Consider the following 18242-nt stretch of genomic DNA (forward strand, 5'->3'; position numbering starts at 1 on the left):
TAGATCATGACCTGAGCAGAAATCAAGAGTCAGGCGCTTAGTTGAGCCACCCAGGCACCCCAATGTATAATTTACGTATGTAGAATAGATGTTAACTGTGGCAAAAAAAAAAATCTGCAATTCTCTTTCTACTGTTGGATTTTGATGCTGGCAGCAAAACCCAAGCCACTTCAGCATTATTGAAGCAATGTAAATAAAAGAGCTTCAGAACTGACAAGACATGGCTCTTGAAAAGTGGGGCATCAAAAGTTCCTTTTAAAGATCCTCTGGATGTTTAAACTTATGCCATGTTCAACACAACTCCGTGCTCAGATTTCTTGTGCTGCCCAGAGGCCCTGGCCCCATGGGTCCTGCACTGGGAGCATTCTCACAAGCTGCACTAAGGAATCTCATTGTCTATGGACTGAAATAAGGCGGGGAACTCCCTCACCTTGGGTGTGGCTGGCAAGGAGGGACCACCTTGAGCAAGCTTGCTCACTTCAAGTTTGCCCTCCCATATATTCTTTGCTTTGGCGTTCCCTTGCGTCTGTCAGTCCCTTCCCCTAGGGTGACACAGCAGAGGACATCACATCCCAGTTCCTCCCAGGAGCAGCAGTATTCAGACTAGTGGAAATGCCAAAGATGAATTGAGAATTTCTGTAGAGCCAAACTGAATATCAAGTTCCTAAGCAAACATGGTGTAAAAGCTGTAGGGAAGCATGTGGGAGAAATGGAAGGAACAGCAAGGCTCCACACAGGTATATCTGAACAACGTAGCCACTGCTGTGTAGGGCCAATGGCGTAAACAAAACCCAGAATAACTTCTACTTTTAAAAGGAAGAAATTTTGATCTTAGACATCCCAAAGAGAGAAGGAAGCCTAAGAAGATTCCAGCTTACCCACCAAGGAAAGGGAACATGATGAGAGAAAAAGCCTCAAGTCTTCCTAGCACAGTATCAAGGTCATTTCAGAAGTCAGATTCACAGAATATAAATTTGGACTGGCACTGTGGGCATAACACAGCAGGCATCCTGCCTCCATGTGACTCCCAGGACAGCCTAAAATATTCCTCCAGGTGTAGCCAATGGTAGACACACTTCCTTCTCAGTAAGAACAGGACCTTACTCTGTTCCAAAATGGGATTTGCTAGGGAAAGGATTTTTCAGGATGAGCTTTCGTCCCGATAATGGAAGAAAACTAGTCTGTAGTCAGCAAAGCAAGTTCTTTCAGCGGTACCTGGTTTCAAGTATTTGAAATGACTCTAACTTCACTGTGCTCCGGCCTGACAGCAGAACAGCCATCTGACATGGCGAAAGTTCCTTAACATTTCTGGATTTTATTTTCTTACAATTTAAAGCAAGGGTGTTAGATGAGGTGATCTCTAAGGTCAGTTTTATCCAGGAGAGGCACTCAACACACTGGATCAATCAGTACCACATAGGTATCAACCAGTAAACAGCGGAGGGCCTGAGCCAACCGTAACAAGAAATTGAGAAAAGCCTTTGTGCATCCAAGCCAGCCCTTTCACTAAAGTGAAGGCTGAAATGATGATACTTTCCAAGCAATATTTCTGTGTTTATGACAAACCTGATGATACAATATTACAGGTTTATGACAAACCTGTGATATAATACACAAATGCAAGAAAAAGCACAAAGTATGCTGCATTTATTTGAAACTTGGGGAGGCAAAGACAAAAAAAATCAACTTTACCAATTACTATAAAGAATCTGAGTCCTTGTGTGTGTCAGTTGTAACTCAATCTAAAAAAATTCCTCAGTAGATCTCCCAAAATGTAGAAGAAAAATTTCGGAAAGACAAGTTGATATATATTTTAAACACACACACACAAAAACAGCGTTTTACATCTAACAACATCTGGTTACTGAAAGTTCATCTCCCAACCCTATGCAACAGGAAGACCTCGTCAGACCTGGCAAGTCTTTGTTCCCACAATGTGGTGTGTTTTCCTGTCAGAGATGTAAAGAGAACCAGGCAGCTATATGGGCAACTAACTACATATAACAGACCATCTTCATTTCTTTAAGAGGCAGCAAACAAACAACTCTTGTTATCCAGCTTGGTCAAAGAGCCAGTTACCACAACTACAGGGAGTCCCCCAATATATATACTTCCCAGTGTAGTAATGGGATCCCCAGCCAAGAAGCTTGTCTCTTTGGCCCTCTCAGCGCTGTAGATCCCATCCCTGCCGGGCTCTCTTCTCCACCAAATTTGAACTCTACTAGTGACTTTCAGAGCTCGAAGTGATCCAAGAAGGCATTCGATCCTCACTCACTCCAGCCAATGGCAAGCTCTTGGCTCTGTTTAAACATGTTCAGGATCAGGGAGACACTTATTTCTGTAAAGTTCTATCTTTGAACAGCTCTAATAGTTGGGAAGTTCAGCCATGTAATTTAGTCCTATTGTTTACCCCTTGGTTCTGTCTTGTGTGGCTCTACAGAATGTGCCTACTCTCCCAAGTGGCTGCCTTAAATAGCCTCTTAATTTTCCTGTCTCCCTGCTACAGTTCCTACTTCTCCCTCCTCTCTTCTGCATTTTTTTCTCCATTGCACTTAGCACCTAACACCCTACTAAACTGTTCCCTGAAGACAAGGATCTCTGTCAGATTTCTTCACTGCCATATCCCCAGTTTCTGGAAAAATGCCTGGCATGTAACAGATGCTGAATAAATATTTGCAAGTGGATTTACTAACGAATTAGCAGGTTCAGTATGGAAATGAGAAAAAGAAATACAAAGGTGGAACCATCAACATGTCTTCAAAATAATCAATGCAGTTTTAATCTGTGCTCTTTAACAGACAACTGCCACGTATAGCCCCTTTGTCTTTCCTCAAAGTCAACAAATCACTGCAGCCCTAAAGTAACTAATTAGAATAGAGAAGCTTGAGGCGGCAGCTCACACCATTAACATGGTTGACTTGGAGCTTCAGAAACCCTACTTGCCAATCTGGGTTTTCTACCTGACTCCTACATGGCACTCACTACACATTCCTCTCTGGGCTCTCTTCTAGAGCTCCTGGGTGGAGCCACCATGCACAGCCCTGCCTCCCTGACCCAGCTTTTTCCCACTAACAGGTGGATGTACAGATGTATAGAGACCCTAGAGACCTATAATTGAAGCTACTACTTAAATGCAAGGGGTATATTTATCAGTACTGAGTTTGTACTCATTAACTTTTTTACCACTTGCCTCTTTTACATTATGGGAGTTAACTGTTACTAGTAATCATTTTGATAAAAGTGTATGTGCCAACTGGACTGAAATTTTAAAAATATTAAACTATAGTTGCCCCTTGAACAATATGGGTTTGAACTGTGTGGAACCTCTTAACGTGGATTTTTTTTTCTTCTTCATAAATACAGTAAAGTACTGTATTTTTTCTTGATTTTAATATTTTCTTTAGCTTACTATATTGTGAGAATACAGTATAGAATATATGTATATATATACATATATATGTTTAATATGTGTTAATTGACTGTTGATCAATAGTAGACGATTAGTAGTTAAGTTTGGGGGGAGTCAAAAGTTATATGGGGATTTTTGACTGGGGGGCGTTAGTGACTCTAACTCCTGCATTGTTCAAGGGTCAACTGTATTTCAAATTTCTCGTATTGAAACAATTTGGTCAATAAAAGGGAATAAGGAAAGCTATGAAGATAAGCATTATGATATTAGATATTCTGTGCTATGTTACTATTAACACATAATTTAAAAAACATTTTGCTGATTTTCAGTAGCTACCAGTTATTCAGCACATACCCTATATCAGATACTGTGCTAAACACCTTCAGCCACATTATCTCCCTGAATACTCAACTGTGAAGTAGGTACCATAAATACCTTCTCTCACAGATGAGAAACAGGAATAACAAGGTTGTCATATGCCTGAGGTCAAACCACTAGCCCAGCATCCAGCCTGAGGTCTAACTCCTAAGCTGTGCTTATAGCCCTGCTACATTTCCAGCATTTCTTATTAGCTGCTAGGATTCTAACTTCAGTCTTCACATCACCAAACCACTTATGAATGCCGGAACTGTGTGTGCAAAGCAGAACATCTGATCTAGGCTCCTGAGGAACTGTAAACTGGTCAAATATGTGAACAGTTTAAAAAAGTGATCCAAGGCAGCATAAATGTCTAGGAATATATAGTAAGCTGTAAGCTGGTATTAGTCAAGGACACATTCATGGAAGCTGATTTTATTATCTTAAAAATTTTTTGTTTATTTTTGAGAGACACAAAGGGTGAGTGGGGGAGGGGGCAGAGAGAGAGGGAGACACAGAATCTGAAGCAGGCTCCAGGCTCTGAGATGTCAGCACAGAGCCCAACGCGGGGCTCAAACTCACAGATTGTGAGATCGTGACCTGAGCTGAAGTCAGACGCTTAACCGACTGACAACCACCCAGGAGTCCTGAAAGCTGATTTTAAAGTGGGTTCAGCGGGGAGAGAGGATCTAATATTGTCCATAGTGCAACCTGATGCCCACCTGCATCAGAGTCATCTGGGCCAATGCCTAGGCCTTGGGTTGGACTTTTTCCAAAAAGGAATGAGACACCTCTGTAGCTCTTTAAATGAAGGAAAATTATGATGAGATTATTTTGGAATAATCTGACAAGAAGTGAAACTGAAGGAAAGGGGGACGAGTTAGAAAGTGATTGTACAAATTTAATATAAAGTGAAGATTAGCTTCCTGTTGCTACATAACAAATTAACCCCAAGACACTGTGGCTTGAAACAGAAAACATTTATTATCTCACAAGTTTCCGTGGTCAGAAAATCAGGAGCAGCTTTAGCTGGGTGATTCTGGCCGGGCATCTCAGAGGTTGCAGTCAAGACATCAGCTGGGCCTGTAGTTAGCTCATGGCTTCCCTGGGGCTAGAAGATCTGCTTCCAAGATGGCTCCCTCTCACAGCTCCTAACCACATGGACCTCCCTGTTGGGCTCCTCCAGCATCTCATGACATGGCAGCTGGCTTGCCCCAGAGCAGGTGATGCACGAACAAGCAAGGTACAAGTCACAGCGTCTCTTATGACCTGGCCTGGGAAGTCACAGAGCATCGTGGAGTATTCTGCAGTATCCCACTGGTCACACACTACTCAGTGTGGGAAGAGACCACCCATAGACATGGCCACTAGGAGGCAGCCTCCTTGGGGGCTGTCTTGGAAGCTGGCCACACCACATGATAAGACCTAAAGCAGACTTCGACAGGGAAATGAGAAGACACAGAATTGATCTGAGACCTTTTAAAGGAATGTTTGGTTTGCATATGGCTACAGAAAGGGCCAGAGAAATAAGTCTTAAATAACTCAGGTTTTGTACTTGGCAAATGGAAGCAGCACTACTTAGAAATGAGGGAGCAGAAAGTTTGATGAAAGGGAACAAATTTAGTTTGATTTATGTTGATTAAGAGATGCAGTGGAATCTCTAACAAAGGGGTTGGCTTTAAGCGCCAGATAGTAAGTCTTAGGTCTGGTGGGCTTCATATGGTCTCTGCTGCATACTCTTCTATGTGGGGGGGTTTTATTTGCAACTCTTTAAAAATGCAAAAACCATGCTTAGCTCATAGACTATAGTCTGCCAACCCTGCCCTAAGCAGACTGTCCTATAATAGGTGAAGAGAAGCCTAGACAATGATGAGCAGTGAAGGACAGAAATCTAAATCAGTCCTTAGTTGTACTCATTAATGTCTTACCACTTGCCTCATGGACAGTTACTTCTTTACGAGTGAAGATAAAAGTTAAAACATGCCCTCGCTTCAAAAAGTGTTCCACCAGCGAAGCCCAGTGTTCCCAATTCTAGCCTTGCCCAGTGGCGCCCCCCCCCCCCAGGGGACTCTGGCCCAACGGCAGGCCAGCGCCAGTGGTACCAGCACTGTGGACCAAGGTGCCACGAGGCTGCACTGAGGTGCTTCACGTCTGCTCCCTGGTTCGATCCTGGAGCTGGGTTCAGTGTCTGCGTTTTATGAGGAGGAAACTGAAGCGGTATGAAGCAGTCACACGCTGCCCAGATTTACTCCTACATACCTATAATCCAACAGCTGGCTCATAAAGGGTAATCTCCTCGGCCACCAAAGTCACCCAAATAAATAACCCTACTTCCTCTTTGGATACTGAAGTTGTAACAGAACCTATGAACACCTGTTCTGAATATATTGGGCATTCACTAAGGCTCAACCATAAGGAGAGATCTGCTAGGGAAGACTATTCAGGGGGGGAGGGAAATGAAGCTTCTAACAGAGACACCCAGCAATTAACTCCTATATCAAAGCATGCCTAACCCTTAATGTGAGGACAGAAATGCTGGAGGCAAATAGTCATCTACTCTTTAGAAGCCAAAAAGCCACTGGTGCAAATCAGATACAGTTTTAACAGTTGGTTCTAATGCCACATAGGTGGAACAGTCTTCAAAGAATATTCAGTACCACCAATTTTCCTACAAAAAGGGAAGCCTATTTCCAGAGAGCTCCTGGCTCTGCTTCTAGAAAGCTTGTATGGAAGTAGCTACCTAACCAGAAGACAGGTACCAACACACAGACCACAGGATCGCCTAGAGCGCTCGCAGAGCTCTGGGAAGCCCAGCTTCCAACAGGAAGCTTCTTGTTTAGCTGTAGTGCCTTCTAGTTTAGGTGAAGAGTTGACACAGTAACTGGTGTATTCAACTTTTATTCCTACCAAACTCAAAAGGCCACACTAACAGGGAGGTAACACTGCAAACTAAGGAAAGGCGGCAGGATTCTGGATTTATTTCTGTGCTTTGGGCAATAAAATAAAGCATTAGGCAAGTAATAGGACATTACCAAAATAGTTTCTCCTGATAACTCATTTCTCTTCTAAAAAAAAACTAAGCTGATTGGTTTGGTTAAAACGAAAAAAGTACCCCATTTCTTGTTCAGAAACTAAAATGAAATGGGGATGCTTTGTTATTCGCTGTATACATATAATTAAAAACCCATCTCCTAAATTAAATCTAGGGTCTGTCTTCAAGACAGACTGATCTTCAAGATCAGTCAGTAAATTAAATGTGCATGCAGAACAGCTATCACATTTGTGGAATGGCCCCAAACTTGAGCGGGGGCAGGCACGGAGGCCCCACACACAGCTTGCGTTGAAAGGACGGTGTTCCACCGCCTGGAGCACTGACGCTGGATCCGAGAGCCACAGCCAGACTTGGAATATCCATGGTCTGTGATTACAACCGACTCAGGACAAAAACCCAGAGAAACTTCTATTTGAATGATGGGAGAAAGCCATTCCCTTTTACACTCTGATACCTTGGCTTCTGGGGAAGGTATATCAGAAATTTAACCTGTTTAGTAAACAAAACTTTCCATCAAATGATAATAATAAAGATAAAAGTAAAGGTAAGCTAGGGGCACCTGGCTGGCTCAGTCAGTAGAACATGCAACCCTTGATCTCAGCGCGGGAGTTCAAGTCCCACCCTGGGGGCGTGGGGGGTGGGGGGGGGGGGGCATGGAGCCTACTTAAAAAAATAAAGAAAGAAGGTAAAGGTAAGCCGTAGACCAAGATCTGGCAAATTCACTCTCTTTCCAGAGTAGCCATGCACTGATCACACATGCTTGCTCCAACAGACCAAGTGTGGAGGGAATTCGCAGCCCCACTGCCTGGGGCGGAGCGGGGGGGTTGGGGGTGGGGGTGAACGTCTGCCACCTGCTGCTGCACCTGCGTCTCCGGGTCCTGGGGTCTGCTGGTGCTTCACGCTCTGGCGCAGGCGGGGGCTGCCAGGCCCTCCAGCTCCGTGTTAAGTCGGCCAATCACCCACTCCAAGGCCTCGCGACCCTGCCGAGAGAACAGCACTGAGGAACCACCCCACCCCGCCCAGGGATGTGCCCACCTCTAAACTGGTGAGATGAAGACCGTGGCTGTTCAGGTCCCATCACGCTTATCTTCTCATACTTCTGCCAGAGGGCATCTCAGGAAATGAGGCCCCTCCAGGTGCTGGGGGTACCTACTGAACATCAATGCAACAGCAGTGATCACAGGTATTCATTGTGATGCAATACTCTGTAATTAAAGTTGAGAACATGTTCTCAAACTAAAAATCAAGGTTTAATTTCACCTGGCTTTGCCACCCAGCTTCCATGATATTTTATCATACAGAATTTGTTTTTGTGCTTATAGTGAATTCCAAATAGAAAGCATTGCACAGATCAATATTGAATCCATTCCCAGACCAAAACGAAAGTTACAAAACCAAACTATTTTATACTAAACAAATTTTGAAAATAATCACTACCACTTTCTTAATGACTATCTTAAATTTTTTTTATTTATAATAGAAAGCCTAGGAGAATAAAAAAAAAAACCAACACATGAATAGGCTTATTTTTATCACACTTCAATCCACCAAAAATTTGAAGTGGCTGGGTAACTGATGTTTACATGTACTTGCCCTAAAAATGCCATCTTCCTCTGAAACTACACTGGGCATCCCTGCACATTGCAGGGGAATCAAGATAATCTACATTTTCTGATACTCATCCCTGCTTCCAAGTGTGGTTTCCCAACTCACAAATTTCCATGTTCCCTTTTAAAAGGACTCTATACATGACAGTTTTTACACCATTACCTCTACAAGGTTATACAGTTACACTAGGTGGAACAGAGTTACCTACAAGTGGAACAAGAGGCTGTCACTAGAGAAAGGGTTCAGTGTCTAGGCTGATACATGGGACAGAGTGCAGTTTTGCAGCAGAGTGACAGATGTTCTGCCCTGCACCCACTGCCTTTGCAAATCCAGGGTTTATCTGCAAGGAACCTGCAAATCCTTGAGGAATTAAGACGTCAGTGCTATACAGCTAAACTGCAAGAGGGAACTTTTTAAGACAATGTTGCTTAAAAATAGAAAAAAGGCACAAAACAGTATACACAGTATGGTTCCTTCTGTGTTTAATAAAAAAGGAAAACAAACCCATATATCCTTGGCATTTGCTTAAAACATTTCTGGAAACCTTTGTAAAAATCAGGAGTTAACTGGCAGAGCCCAGGAACTCTTCCTCTAAAGGGGAGGCTTTCACTCTTCAACAGAGACTCGTGTGTGTGTGTGTGTGTGTGTGTGTGTGTGTGTGTTTTAACTATAAACATGGATTGCTTTTATGTGTTTTTTGAGGGAATACTTTTTATAAATGTGAGCAAAACTCTGATTTCAAGATGGTGGGGAAAAAAAACCTTTGGCCCTTTGTCTGCTGAAATGTCCATAAAACTATCAGGAATAAAACGGAAACAAAACTTCAGAACCCACGGAGTCAGCACCCTCACTGCCCATAAGAAGTTGGAAGGCAGAGGCATGGGCTGTGATGCGGTAGAGGGGGTCCAACACAAGCCATTCAGAGCCCAAGGGTTGTCCAGAGAGAGGGGACACACAGGGGACAGCAAGGGACAGGCTGAAAACCATTTAACAGCCTGACTCTTAGACCCCTGGGTTCCACCCCAAAAAATAAAGGTTGAGGAGTCTTGTTGGGAGAAACTGAACCACTTCAGAGAGAAGGGAATGGGGGGGGGCGGTGGAAAAGGCCACAGGACACCCTCAATGACCTGCAGTGAGCCCAACAGCCAGCAAGCCTCACCCCCACTTCAGCTTGTGTCAGGTACGTCAGCATGAAAGACACCCGAGGAAGCCTCCCATGCAAAGGGAGACAGAGGAGACACCAAGATGCAGAAGAAAGCTTCACTTAGTGTTTACCTGCAGAGAGAGGAGGGAGGACACTACATCTATGAAGCAAGAACAGGATCCCATAAGAAAAAGGAAAGAGAAATTAAAACTACAATTTGCCAAAATAAAAACTCATGAAATTCTTGGAAGATAAAGTCCAGGAAACCTCCCAAAAGGTAGAACAAAAATGAGAGAAAACAGAACAAAATTATGAGATCAATCCAATATGACCAAGAGGACTTCCAGAAAAGCAGAAGAGAGAATGGTGGGGAAATCGTCAAAGAAATCATTACCAGAACCAAAGGGACCACAAAGTTCCCAACACAATGAATTGTTTGTTTCTTTCTTTTTGATGTCTTGCTGACATACAAAAGCTTTATGTATGCATGTGTACTTGTAGGTATGTGTTTACAGCTATATATTTTCCTCTTTTTTACTGAAATGAAATTCACATAAGTTAACCATTTTCAAGCATACAATTCAGTGGTATTTAGTACATTCACACGGTTGTGCAACCACCACCTCTGTCTAGTTCCAAAGCATTTTCATCACCCCAAAAGGAAATCTCAAATGCATAAAGCAGATTCTTCCCCATTTATACCTCCCCTCTCCCCTTGGCAACAACCAATCTACTTTCAGTCTGTATGGATTATCCATGATAGATACTGCATACAAATGGAATCATATAGTATGTGGCCTTTTGCATTTGACTTCTTTTATTTAGCATAATGTTCTAGAGATTCATCCGTATTGTAGTGTGGATCAGTACTTCATTCCTTTTTATAGCTGAATAATATTCCAGCATATGTATGGACCACATTTTATGTAACCATTTATCGGTTGAAGGACATTTGAGTTTCTACTTTTTGACTATTGTGAGTAGTGCTACTGTGAACATTCATGTATAAATATGTACTTGTTTTCAATACTTTGGGGTATACAACTAGGGGTGGAGTGGCTGTACCATTTTACATTTGCAACACTATGAACAAAGCTTCTAATTTCTCCACATCTTTGCTATGCTTATTTTCCATTTAGTTTATTACAGCCATCCTAGTGGTTGTGAGTGGTTTCTGTGGATTTGATTTGCATTTCCCTAATGAATAATGATGTTGAACATTTTTTCTTGTGCTCATTGGCCATTTGTATATCTTCTTAGGAGAAATGTCTATTCATATTATTTGCCCATTTTTAAATTGAGTTGTCTTTTTGTTGTTGAGTTGTAGAGTTTTTTATACATTCTGGATAACAGATCCTTTTTGGATATGTGATTTGCAATTTTTTCTTTCATTATGTAGCTTGTCTTTCCACTTTCTTGATAGTGTCTTTTGATGCACAAAACTTTAATTTTGATGAAGTCAAATTTATCTACTTTTTCTTTTGTTGTTCATACTTTTGTAGTCATATCTAAGAATCCATTGCCAAATCCAAGATCATGAATATATACCCTTATGTTTTCTTCTAAGAGTTGTATAGTTTTTGTTCTTTTTTTTTTAAGTTCGTTTATTTATTTGGGGGGGGGGGTGGCAGAGAGAGAGAATCCTAAGCAGGCTCGGTGCTGTCAGCACAGAGCTGGACACAGGACTCCATCTCATGAACCATGAGATCATGACCTGAGCCAAAATCAAGAATAGGATGTTTAACCTACTGAGCCGCCCAGGCACCATAGTTTTTATTCTTATTTATAGGTTTTTGATCCATTTTGAGTTAGTCTTCGGATATGGTGTGAAGTAATGGTCCAATTTCATTCTCTTATATGTAGATATCCAGTTATCCCAGAACCATTTGTTGAAGAGACTATTCTTTCCTCATTGAATTGTTTTGGCACCCTTGTTGAATATCAATTGGCCATAGATACATGGGTTTACTTCTAGACTCTCAATTTAATTCCACTGACCTATTTGTCTATCTTTATGCTGGTCCCAAATTGCTTTCATTACTGTAGCTTTGTAAAAAGTTTTGAAATTGGTGGGGCACCTGGGTAGCTCAGTCAGTTAAGCGTCTGACTTAAGCTCTGGTCATGATCTCGCAGTTCATGGGCTCAAGCCCCATGTCAGGCTCTGTGCTGACAGCTCAGGGCCTGGAGCCTGCTTCAGATTCTGTGTCTCTGTTTCCCTATGCCCCTTCCCTGCTCATGCTCTCTCTCTCTCTCTCTCTCTCTCTCTCTCTCTCTCTCTCGTGCATGCACACTCTCAAAAATAAAACAAAAAAAAAGTTTTGAAATTGGGAAGTGTGAGTCCTCCAAATTTGTTCTATTTCAATATTGTTTTGGCTATGCAGGATCCCTCGCAATTCCGTATGAATCTGAGGATGGGCTTTTCCATTTCTGAAAAAAAAAAGCTATAGAAATTTTTATATAAGAACTGTCTTGATTTTTCAGAATGTTTTGGGTAGTACTACCATCTTAACAATTATTAGTCTTCCCATCCATGAACAAGGGATGTCTTTCCATTAATTTATGGGTTTTTTTTTTTCATTTCTTTCTGCAATGTTTTGTAATTTTCATGTACAGTCCTTCACCTTGTTTTATTTCCATGTATTTTATTCATTTGGATGCCACTGTAAATTCCATAGTTTCCTTAATTGTCTTATGAGGTTGCTCATTGCTATTGTAAAGAAACACAATTGATTTTTATGTGATCTTGTACCCTGTAATTTAGCTAAACACCCTTTATTAGCTTTCTGGTGGCTTAAGGTTTTCTACATATAGGATCTGCCATCTATGACTATGGATAGTTTTATTTCTTCCTTTCTAGTTTGGATGCCTAATACTTCTTTTTCTTATCTAACTGCTCTGGCTAGAACTTCTAGTACAATGTTCAACATCAGTGACAACAGTGGACATCTTTGTCGTGTTCTTGATCTTAGGGGGAGATTGCAGTCTTTCATCATTGAATAGGATGTTGGCTGTGGGTTTTTCATAAATGCCCTTTATCATGGAGAGGAAGTTCTTTTCTATTCCTATACCTAAACTATTTCTAGAATTATTATTTCTATTCCCAGAATAGTGTTTTCATCATGAAAGCGTGTTTTTTCAAATGCTTTTTCTGCATCAACTGAGATAATCATGTGGGACTTTTTCCATTAGTTCTATTAATGAGGTATATAGCATTGATTTTTGTATTTGAACCACCCTCCTGCTTCTGGGATACATCCCAGTTAGTCATGGTGTGTATCCTTTTAATATGCTGTTAGATCCAGCTTGCTAGTATTTTGTTGAAGATTTTTGCATCAGTATTTATAAAGGACATTAGTCTAGATTTATTCTCTGGGGGTCTTTACCTAACTTTGGTATCAAAGTAATATTGGGTCTCACAGAATGAGTTAGAAAGTATTCTCTCCTCTTTTTTGGAAGGGTTTGCAAAGGATTTACATTAATTCTTTAATGTTTGGTAGAATTCACCAGTAAAACCATCTGGCCCTGGTCTTTTCTCTGTTGGCAGATTATTTTTGGTTTTGTTTTGCTTTGTTTTTTTCCTTCATTCATGAGTTTACTTATTTTTTCTTGATAAGTCTGGCTAAAGGTTTATCAGTTTTACTTATCTTTCCAAAGAACCAACTCCTGGTTTCATTGATCTGTTCTATTGTATTTTTAGTCTCTGTTTCATTTATTTCTGCTTTAATCTTTATTATTTCCTTCCTTCTACTGAATTTGGGCTTTGTTCTTTTTCTCACTCCTTTAGCTGTAAGGTTAGGTTGTTTATTTGAGCTTTTTCTTGTTTCTTGAGGTAGACCTGTATTGCTATACAATTCCTTCTTAGAACAGCTTTGCTGCATCCCTAAGATTTTGGACCACTGTGTTTTCATTTTCATTGGTCTCCATGTATTTTTTTAATTTTCTCTTTGATTTCTTGGTTGACCCATTCATTGTTTAGTAGAATGTTACTTATTCTTCATGTATTTGTGTTCTTTCAAATTTTTTGTGATTGATTTCTAGTTTCATACCATTATGGCTGGAAAAGATGCATGATATTTTTTAATGTATTGAATTTTTAAATTTATTGAGATTCATTTTGTGGCCTAACAGGTCATCTATTCTGGAGAATATTCCATGTATACTTGAAAAGAATGTGTATTCTGCTGTTTTCAGATGGAATGTTCTGAATACATCTGTTAGCTCCATCTTATCTAATGTGTCATTCAAAGCCACTCTTTCCTAGTTGATTTTCTTCTCTCTAAGTAATATATCCATTGATGTAAGTGGGGTGTCAAAGTCCCTTACTATGACTATATAACTGTCAATTTCTTCCTCTATGTCTGTTAATAGTTGCCTTATGTATTTAGGTGCTCCTATGTTGGATGTATATTTACAATTGTTATATCCTCTTGTTGGATTGTTCCCTTTATCATTATGTAATGTTCTTCTTTGTCATTACAGTCTTTCTCTTAAAGTCTATTTTATCCAATGTAAGTATTGCTACTCCAGCCTTTTCACTTCCATTTGCATGGTAAATGTTTTTCTGTCCCTTCACTTTCAATTTGCAGGTGTCTTTAAGTCTGAAGTAAGTCTTTTATCGGCAGCATATATATGGGTCTTGCTTTTTTATCCATTCACTCACACTATGTCTTGATTGGAGAGTTAGACCATTACACTTAAATTTTGCTTGTTGCCATTTTGTTTTACAGTTGTTTTTGTAGTTCTTCTCTGTTCCTTTCTTCTTTTGCTCTCTTCCCTTGTGGTTTGAAGACTTTCTTTAATGTTATGCCTTGGATTCCTTTCTCTATTTTTTTGTATATCTATTATAGGTTTTTGATTTATGTTTACCATTAGGCTCATCTATAACATCTTACACGTACAGTAGTGTATGTTATTAAGTTGATTGTTGCTTAAGTTCTAAAAGCACTAGATTTTTACTCCTCCACCCCCATTTTATGTACATGATGTCATATTTTATATCCTTTTATTTTGTGAATCTCTTGACTGATTTTTGTAGATATTCTTGATTTTACTGCTTTTGTGCTTTAAACTCCATACTGGTTTTATAAGTGTTTAATCTACTATTTTTATTATATGTTTGCACTTACCTGTGAAATTTTTTCCTTTCATAATTTTCTTACTCCTGATTATGACTTCTGTTTTTTCAGTCAAAGAATTCCCTTTAACATTTCTTGTAAGTCTGCTTTAGTGGTGAACACTTTTAACTTTTGTCTGGGAAACCCTTTATTACTAATTCTATTCTGAATGATAACCTTGTTGGGTATAGTATTTTTGGTTGTAGGGTTTTTCTTGTCAATACTTTGAATATATCATGCCACTATTCTGGCCTGAAAAGTTTCCGCTGAAAAATCAGCTGATAGCCTTCTGGGGTTTCCTGTGTATGTAACTGTTTTCTTACTGCTCTTAAAAATTCTCTATCACTATTTTTTGCTATTTTAATTATTATGTGTCTTGGTGTGGACCTCCTTGGTTTGGGTTGACTTTGTTGGGGGACTCACTGCACCTCCTGGATCTGGATGTCTGTCTCCTTCCCCAGATTAGGGAAGTTTTCAGGTATTTCTTCAAATAAATTTTCTGTTCCCCTACCTCTCTCTCCTCCTTCTGGGATCCTTTTATGAATGTTATCACAGTTATGTCATTGAGTTCCCTTAACCTATTCTCATTTTTTACTATCCTTTTTCCTTTTTACTATTCAGTTTGGTTGCTTTCCATTACCCTGTCTTCAGATCACTGACTCATTCTTCTGCCTCCTCTAATCTACCATTTCTCTCTAGTGTATTTGTTATTTCAGTTATAAGTTCTTCATCTCTGGCTGGTTCTTTTTTTTTTTCTTCATATTTTCAATCTCTTTGTTGAAGGTCTCACTGAGATCCTCTACTCTTTTTCTCAAGTCCAGTGGGTATCTTTATGACCATTACTTTGAATTCTCTATCAGGAATATTGCTTTGCTCCATTTCATTTAGCTCTTGTGCTGTGATTTTGTCCTGTTCTTGCATTTGGGACATACTCCTGTCTTCTCATTTTATCTAACTCTCTGTGTTTGTTTCTATGGGTTAGGAAAGTCTGCCACGTCTCCTGATCTTGAAAGTAGTGGCCTTATGAAGAAGAGGTCCCACAGTGCCCTGCAGTATAATGCTTCCTGTTCACCAGAACCAGGCAGTTCAGGGAAGTCTCCTATGTGGGCCACGTGTGTCCTACTGTTATGCCTGGGATGCATTTGTCTTCAGATCAGTCATCCGTAATGACTCTCTTTGTCTGCTGGGGGCTCACTGGGCAGGGTTTGATCCCTGCATTGTTAGAATGTACCAGTCTGGAGCCAATGCAGGCTTCTTCTTGGGCAGTGTCAGCAGTCAGACCAGACGCCTACCTTTAGCCCATCTACCTAGGTTGCAGTTACACCAAACTTCAGGGCTTCCTTCCTATGCTGCCCCCTAAGAAGCTTTGGTTGGAAGGTTTTTTTTTTTTTTTCAACGTTTTTTTTTTTATTTATTTTTAGGACAGAGAGAGACAGAGCATGAACGGGGGAGGGGCAGAGAGAGAGGGAGACACAGAATCGGAAACAGGCTCCAGGCTCCGAGCCATCAGCCCAGAGCCTGACGCGGGGCTCGAACTCACGGACCGCGAGATCGTGACCTGGCTGAAGTCGGACGCTTAACCGACTGCGCCACCCAGGCGCCCCGGTTGGAAGGTTTTTAATTACTGATTCAATGTCTTTGTCATAGGTCTATTGAGATTCTATTTCTCCTTAAATTAGTTCTGGGAATTTGTGTTTTTAGTAGTTTCTCCATCACATATAGATGATCTAATTTGTTGGTATACAACTGTTCACAGTATTCTCTTATATCCTTTTATTTCTGTAAGATGTGTAGTAATGCCTCACTTTCTTTTCTGATATTTTTATTCTGAATCCTTTTTATTCTTGGTCAGTCTAACTAAAGTCTTGTCAACTTTGTTGATCTTTTCAACTAAACAACTTTTGATTTCAATGATTCTATTTTTCTATTCTCTAGTTTAGTTTTCTATTCTGAGTTTAGTTTGTCCTTCATTTTCTAGTTCCTTCAAGTCACGTTAATGATTTGACATCTTTCAAACATAGGTGTTTGCAGCTATGAATTTCCCTTTGATCACTGCTCTCATAGCATATGTTGTATTTTCATTTCCATTCATCTCAAAATGTTATAATTTCATTTGTAATTTATTATTTGATTCGCTAGTTGTTAGCATATACTTTAAAAATTCAACGTATTTCTGAATTTTCCATTTACCTTATACTGTTGATTTCTTTTTTTTTTTTTTAATGTTTATTTTTGTGAGAGAGAGAGAAAGAGAGAGAGAGGGAGGGAGGGAGGAACAGAGAGAGAGAAAGACACAGAATCCAAAGCAGGCTCCAGGCTCTGAGCTGTCAGCACAGAGGCCGATGCGGGGCTCAAACTCACAAACCATGAGATCATGACCTGAGCCTAAGTCGGATGCTTAACCAACTGAGCCACCCGGGTGCCCCTATTGTTGATTTCTAATTTCACTTCATGGGGATCACAAAAGATATTTTGTGATTTCAGTCTTCTTAAATTTATTGAGACTTGGTGTTTGGCCTAACACATGGTTTATCCTGGAGAATAATCCATGTGTTCTTGAGAAAAATGTATACTCTGCTGTTGAGTGAAGTGTGCTATGGATATGTTAGGTCAAGTTGGTTTATAGTGTTATTCTAGTCCTCCGTTTCCTTATTGATCTTCTGTCTAGGTGTCTTGCCCATTATTAAAAGTGGGTTATTGAAGTGTCCAGCTATAATTGTAGAACTATTTCTCCTTTTAGTTCAGCTAATGTTTCCTTCATATATTTGGGGGCTCTGTAGCTTGGTGTGTAAATGGCTATAATGTTTATCTCCTTGATGAATTGACCCTCTCATTGATATATAATGTCCTTATTTGTCTCTTATAACATTTTTTTTTTTTGACCAAAAGTAGATTGTGTCTGATATGAGCATGGCCACTCCAGCTCTCTTGGTTCTTATTTACATGGAATATCTTGTTCCATCTTTCACATTGAACCCATTTGTGTCTTTGGATCTGAAGTGAGTCTCTTGTAGACGGCATATATAGTAGGATCATGTTTTTTCATCTATTCTGCCAATCTCTGTCCTTTAACTGGTGAATTTAATCTATTTACTTTTAAAGTAGTTACTGTTAATACTGTTAAAGAAGCACTAACTTTTTACAGTTAGTTGTTTTTTGGTTTTTTTTTTTTTTTACACTGTTAGTTGTTTTCTATTGAGTTCCAAAACTTTCTGTTCCTGAATTATTTCCATCTTCATCTGTTGTGTTGGGTTGTTTTTTTTTTTCTAGTGTACCATTTTCATTCCCCTTTTATCTTCTGGATATTTTTTAGTTATTTTCTTATTAGTTACCCTGGTGATTATAATTAACATCTTAAACTCAGAAAAATATAATTTGAATCAATACCAATTTAGCTCTAATAATGTATAGTTAGGGTTTCCAGAGAACCAGAACCAATAGAATGTGTAAATATAGACAGAGATTTATTTTAAGCAATTAGCGGTCATAATTATGGAGGCTGGCAAGTCCAAAATCTGCAGGGTAGATTAATCAGGATTCATTAAATGCTCCCCTGGT

General features: G+C 39.9%; 1 protein-coding gene across 8 annotated transcripts in view; it reads right to left on the reverse strand.

Annotated features, from left to right (window-relative positions):
* Window positions 1–4731: 4731 nt before the first annotated feature.
* Window positions 4732–18242, reverse strand: part of PRELID3A (PRELI domain containing 3A) — a 42759-nt gene continuing 29248 nt past the window's right edge. For 6 of the 8 annotated variants that reach the window (XM_042910919.1, XM_042910918.1, XM_042910922.1 and 3 more), the window contains 2 exons: window positions 7682–7798; window positions 4732–5040 (listed from right to left, as the gene is read on the reverse strand). In XM_042910919.1, the coding sequence (XP_042766853.1) occupies window positions 7715–7798 (84 nt within the window). In that variant the 3' untranslated portion in view covers window positions 4732–5040; window positions 7682–7714. Of the gene's footprint in view, window positions 7308–7669; window positions 7799–18242 lie in introns of all 8 variants that reach the window. The other 2 variants (XM_042910917.1, XM_042910916.1) reach the window with 2 other exon arrangements.

This window comes from Panthera leo, chromosome D3 (genome assembly GCF_018350215.1).
Source record: "Panthera leo isolate Ple1 chromosome D3, P.leo_Ple1_pat1.1, whole genome shotgun sequence".
NCBI classification, from domain to species: domain Eukaryota; kingdom Metazoa; phylum Chordata; class Mammalia; order Carnivora; family Felidae; genus Panthera; species Panthera leo.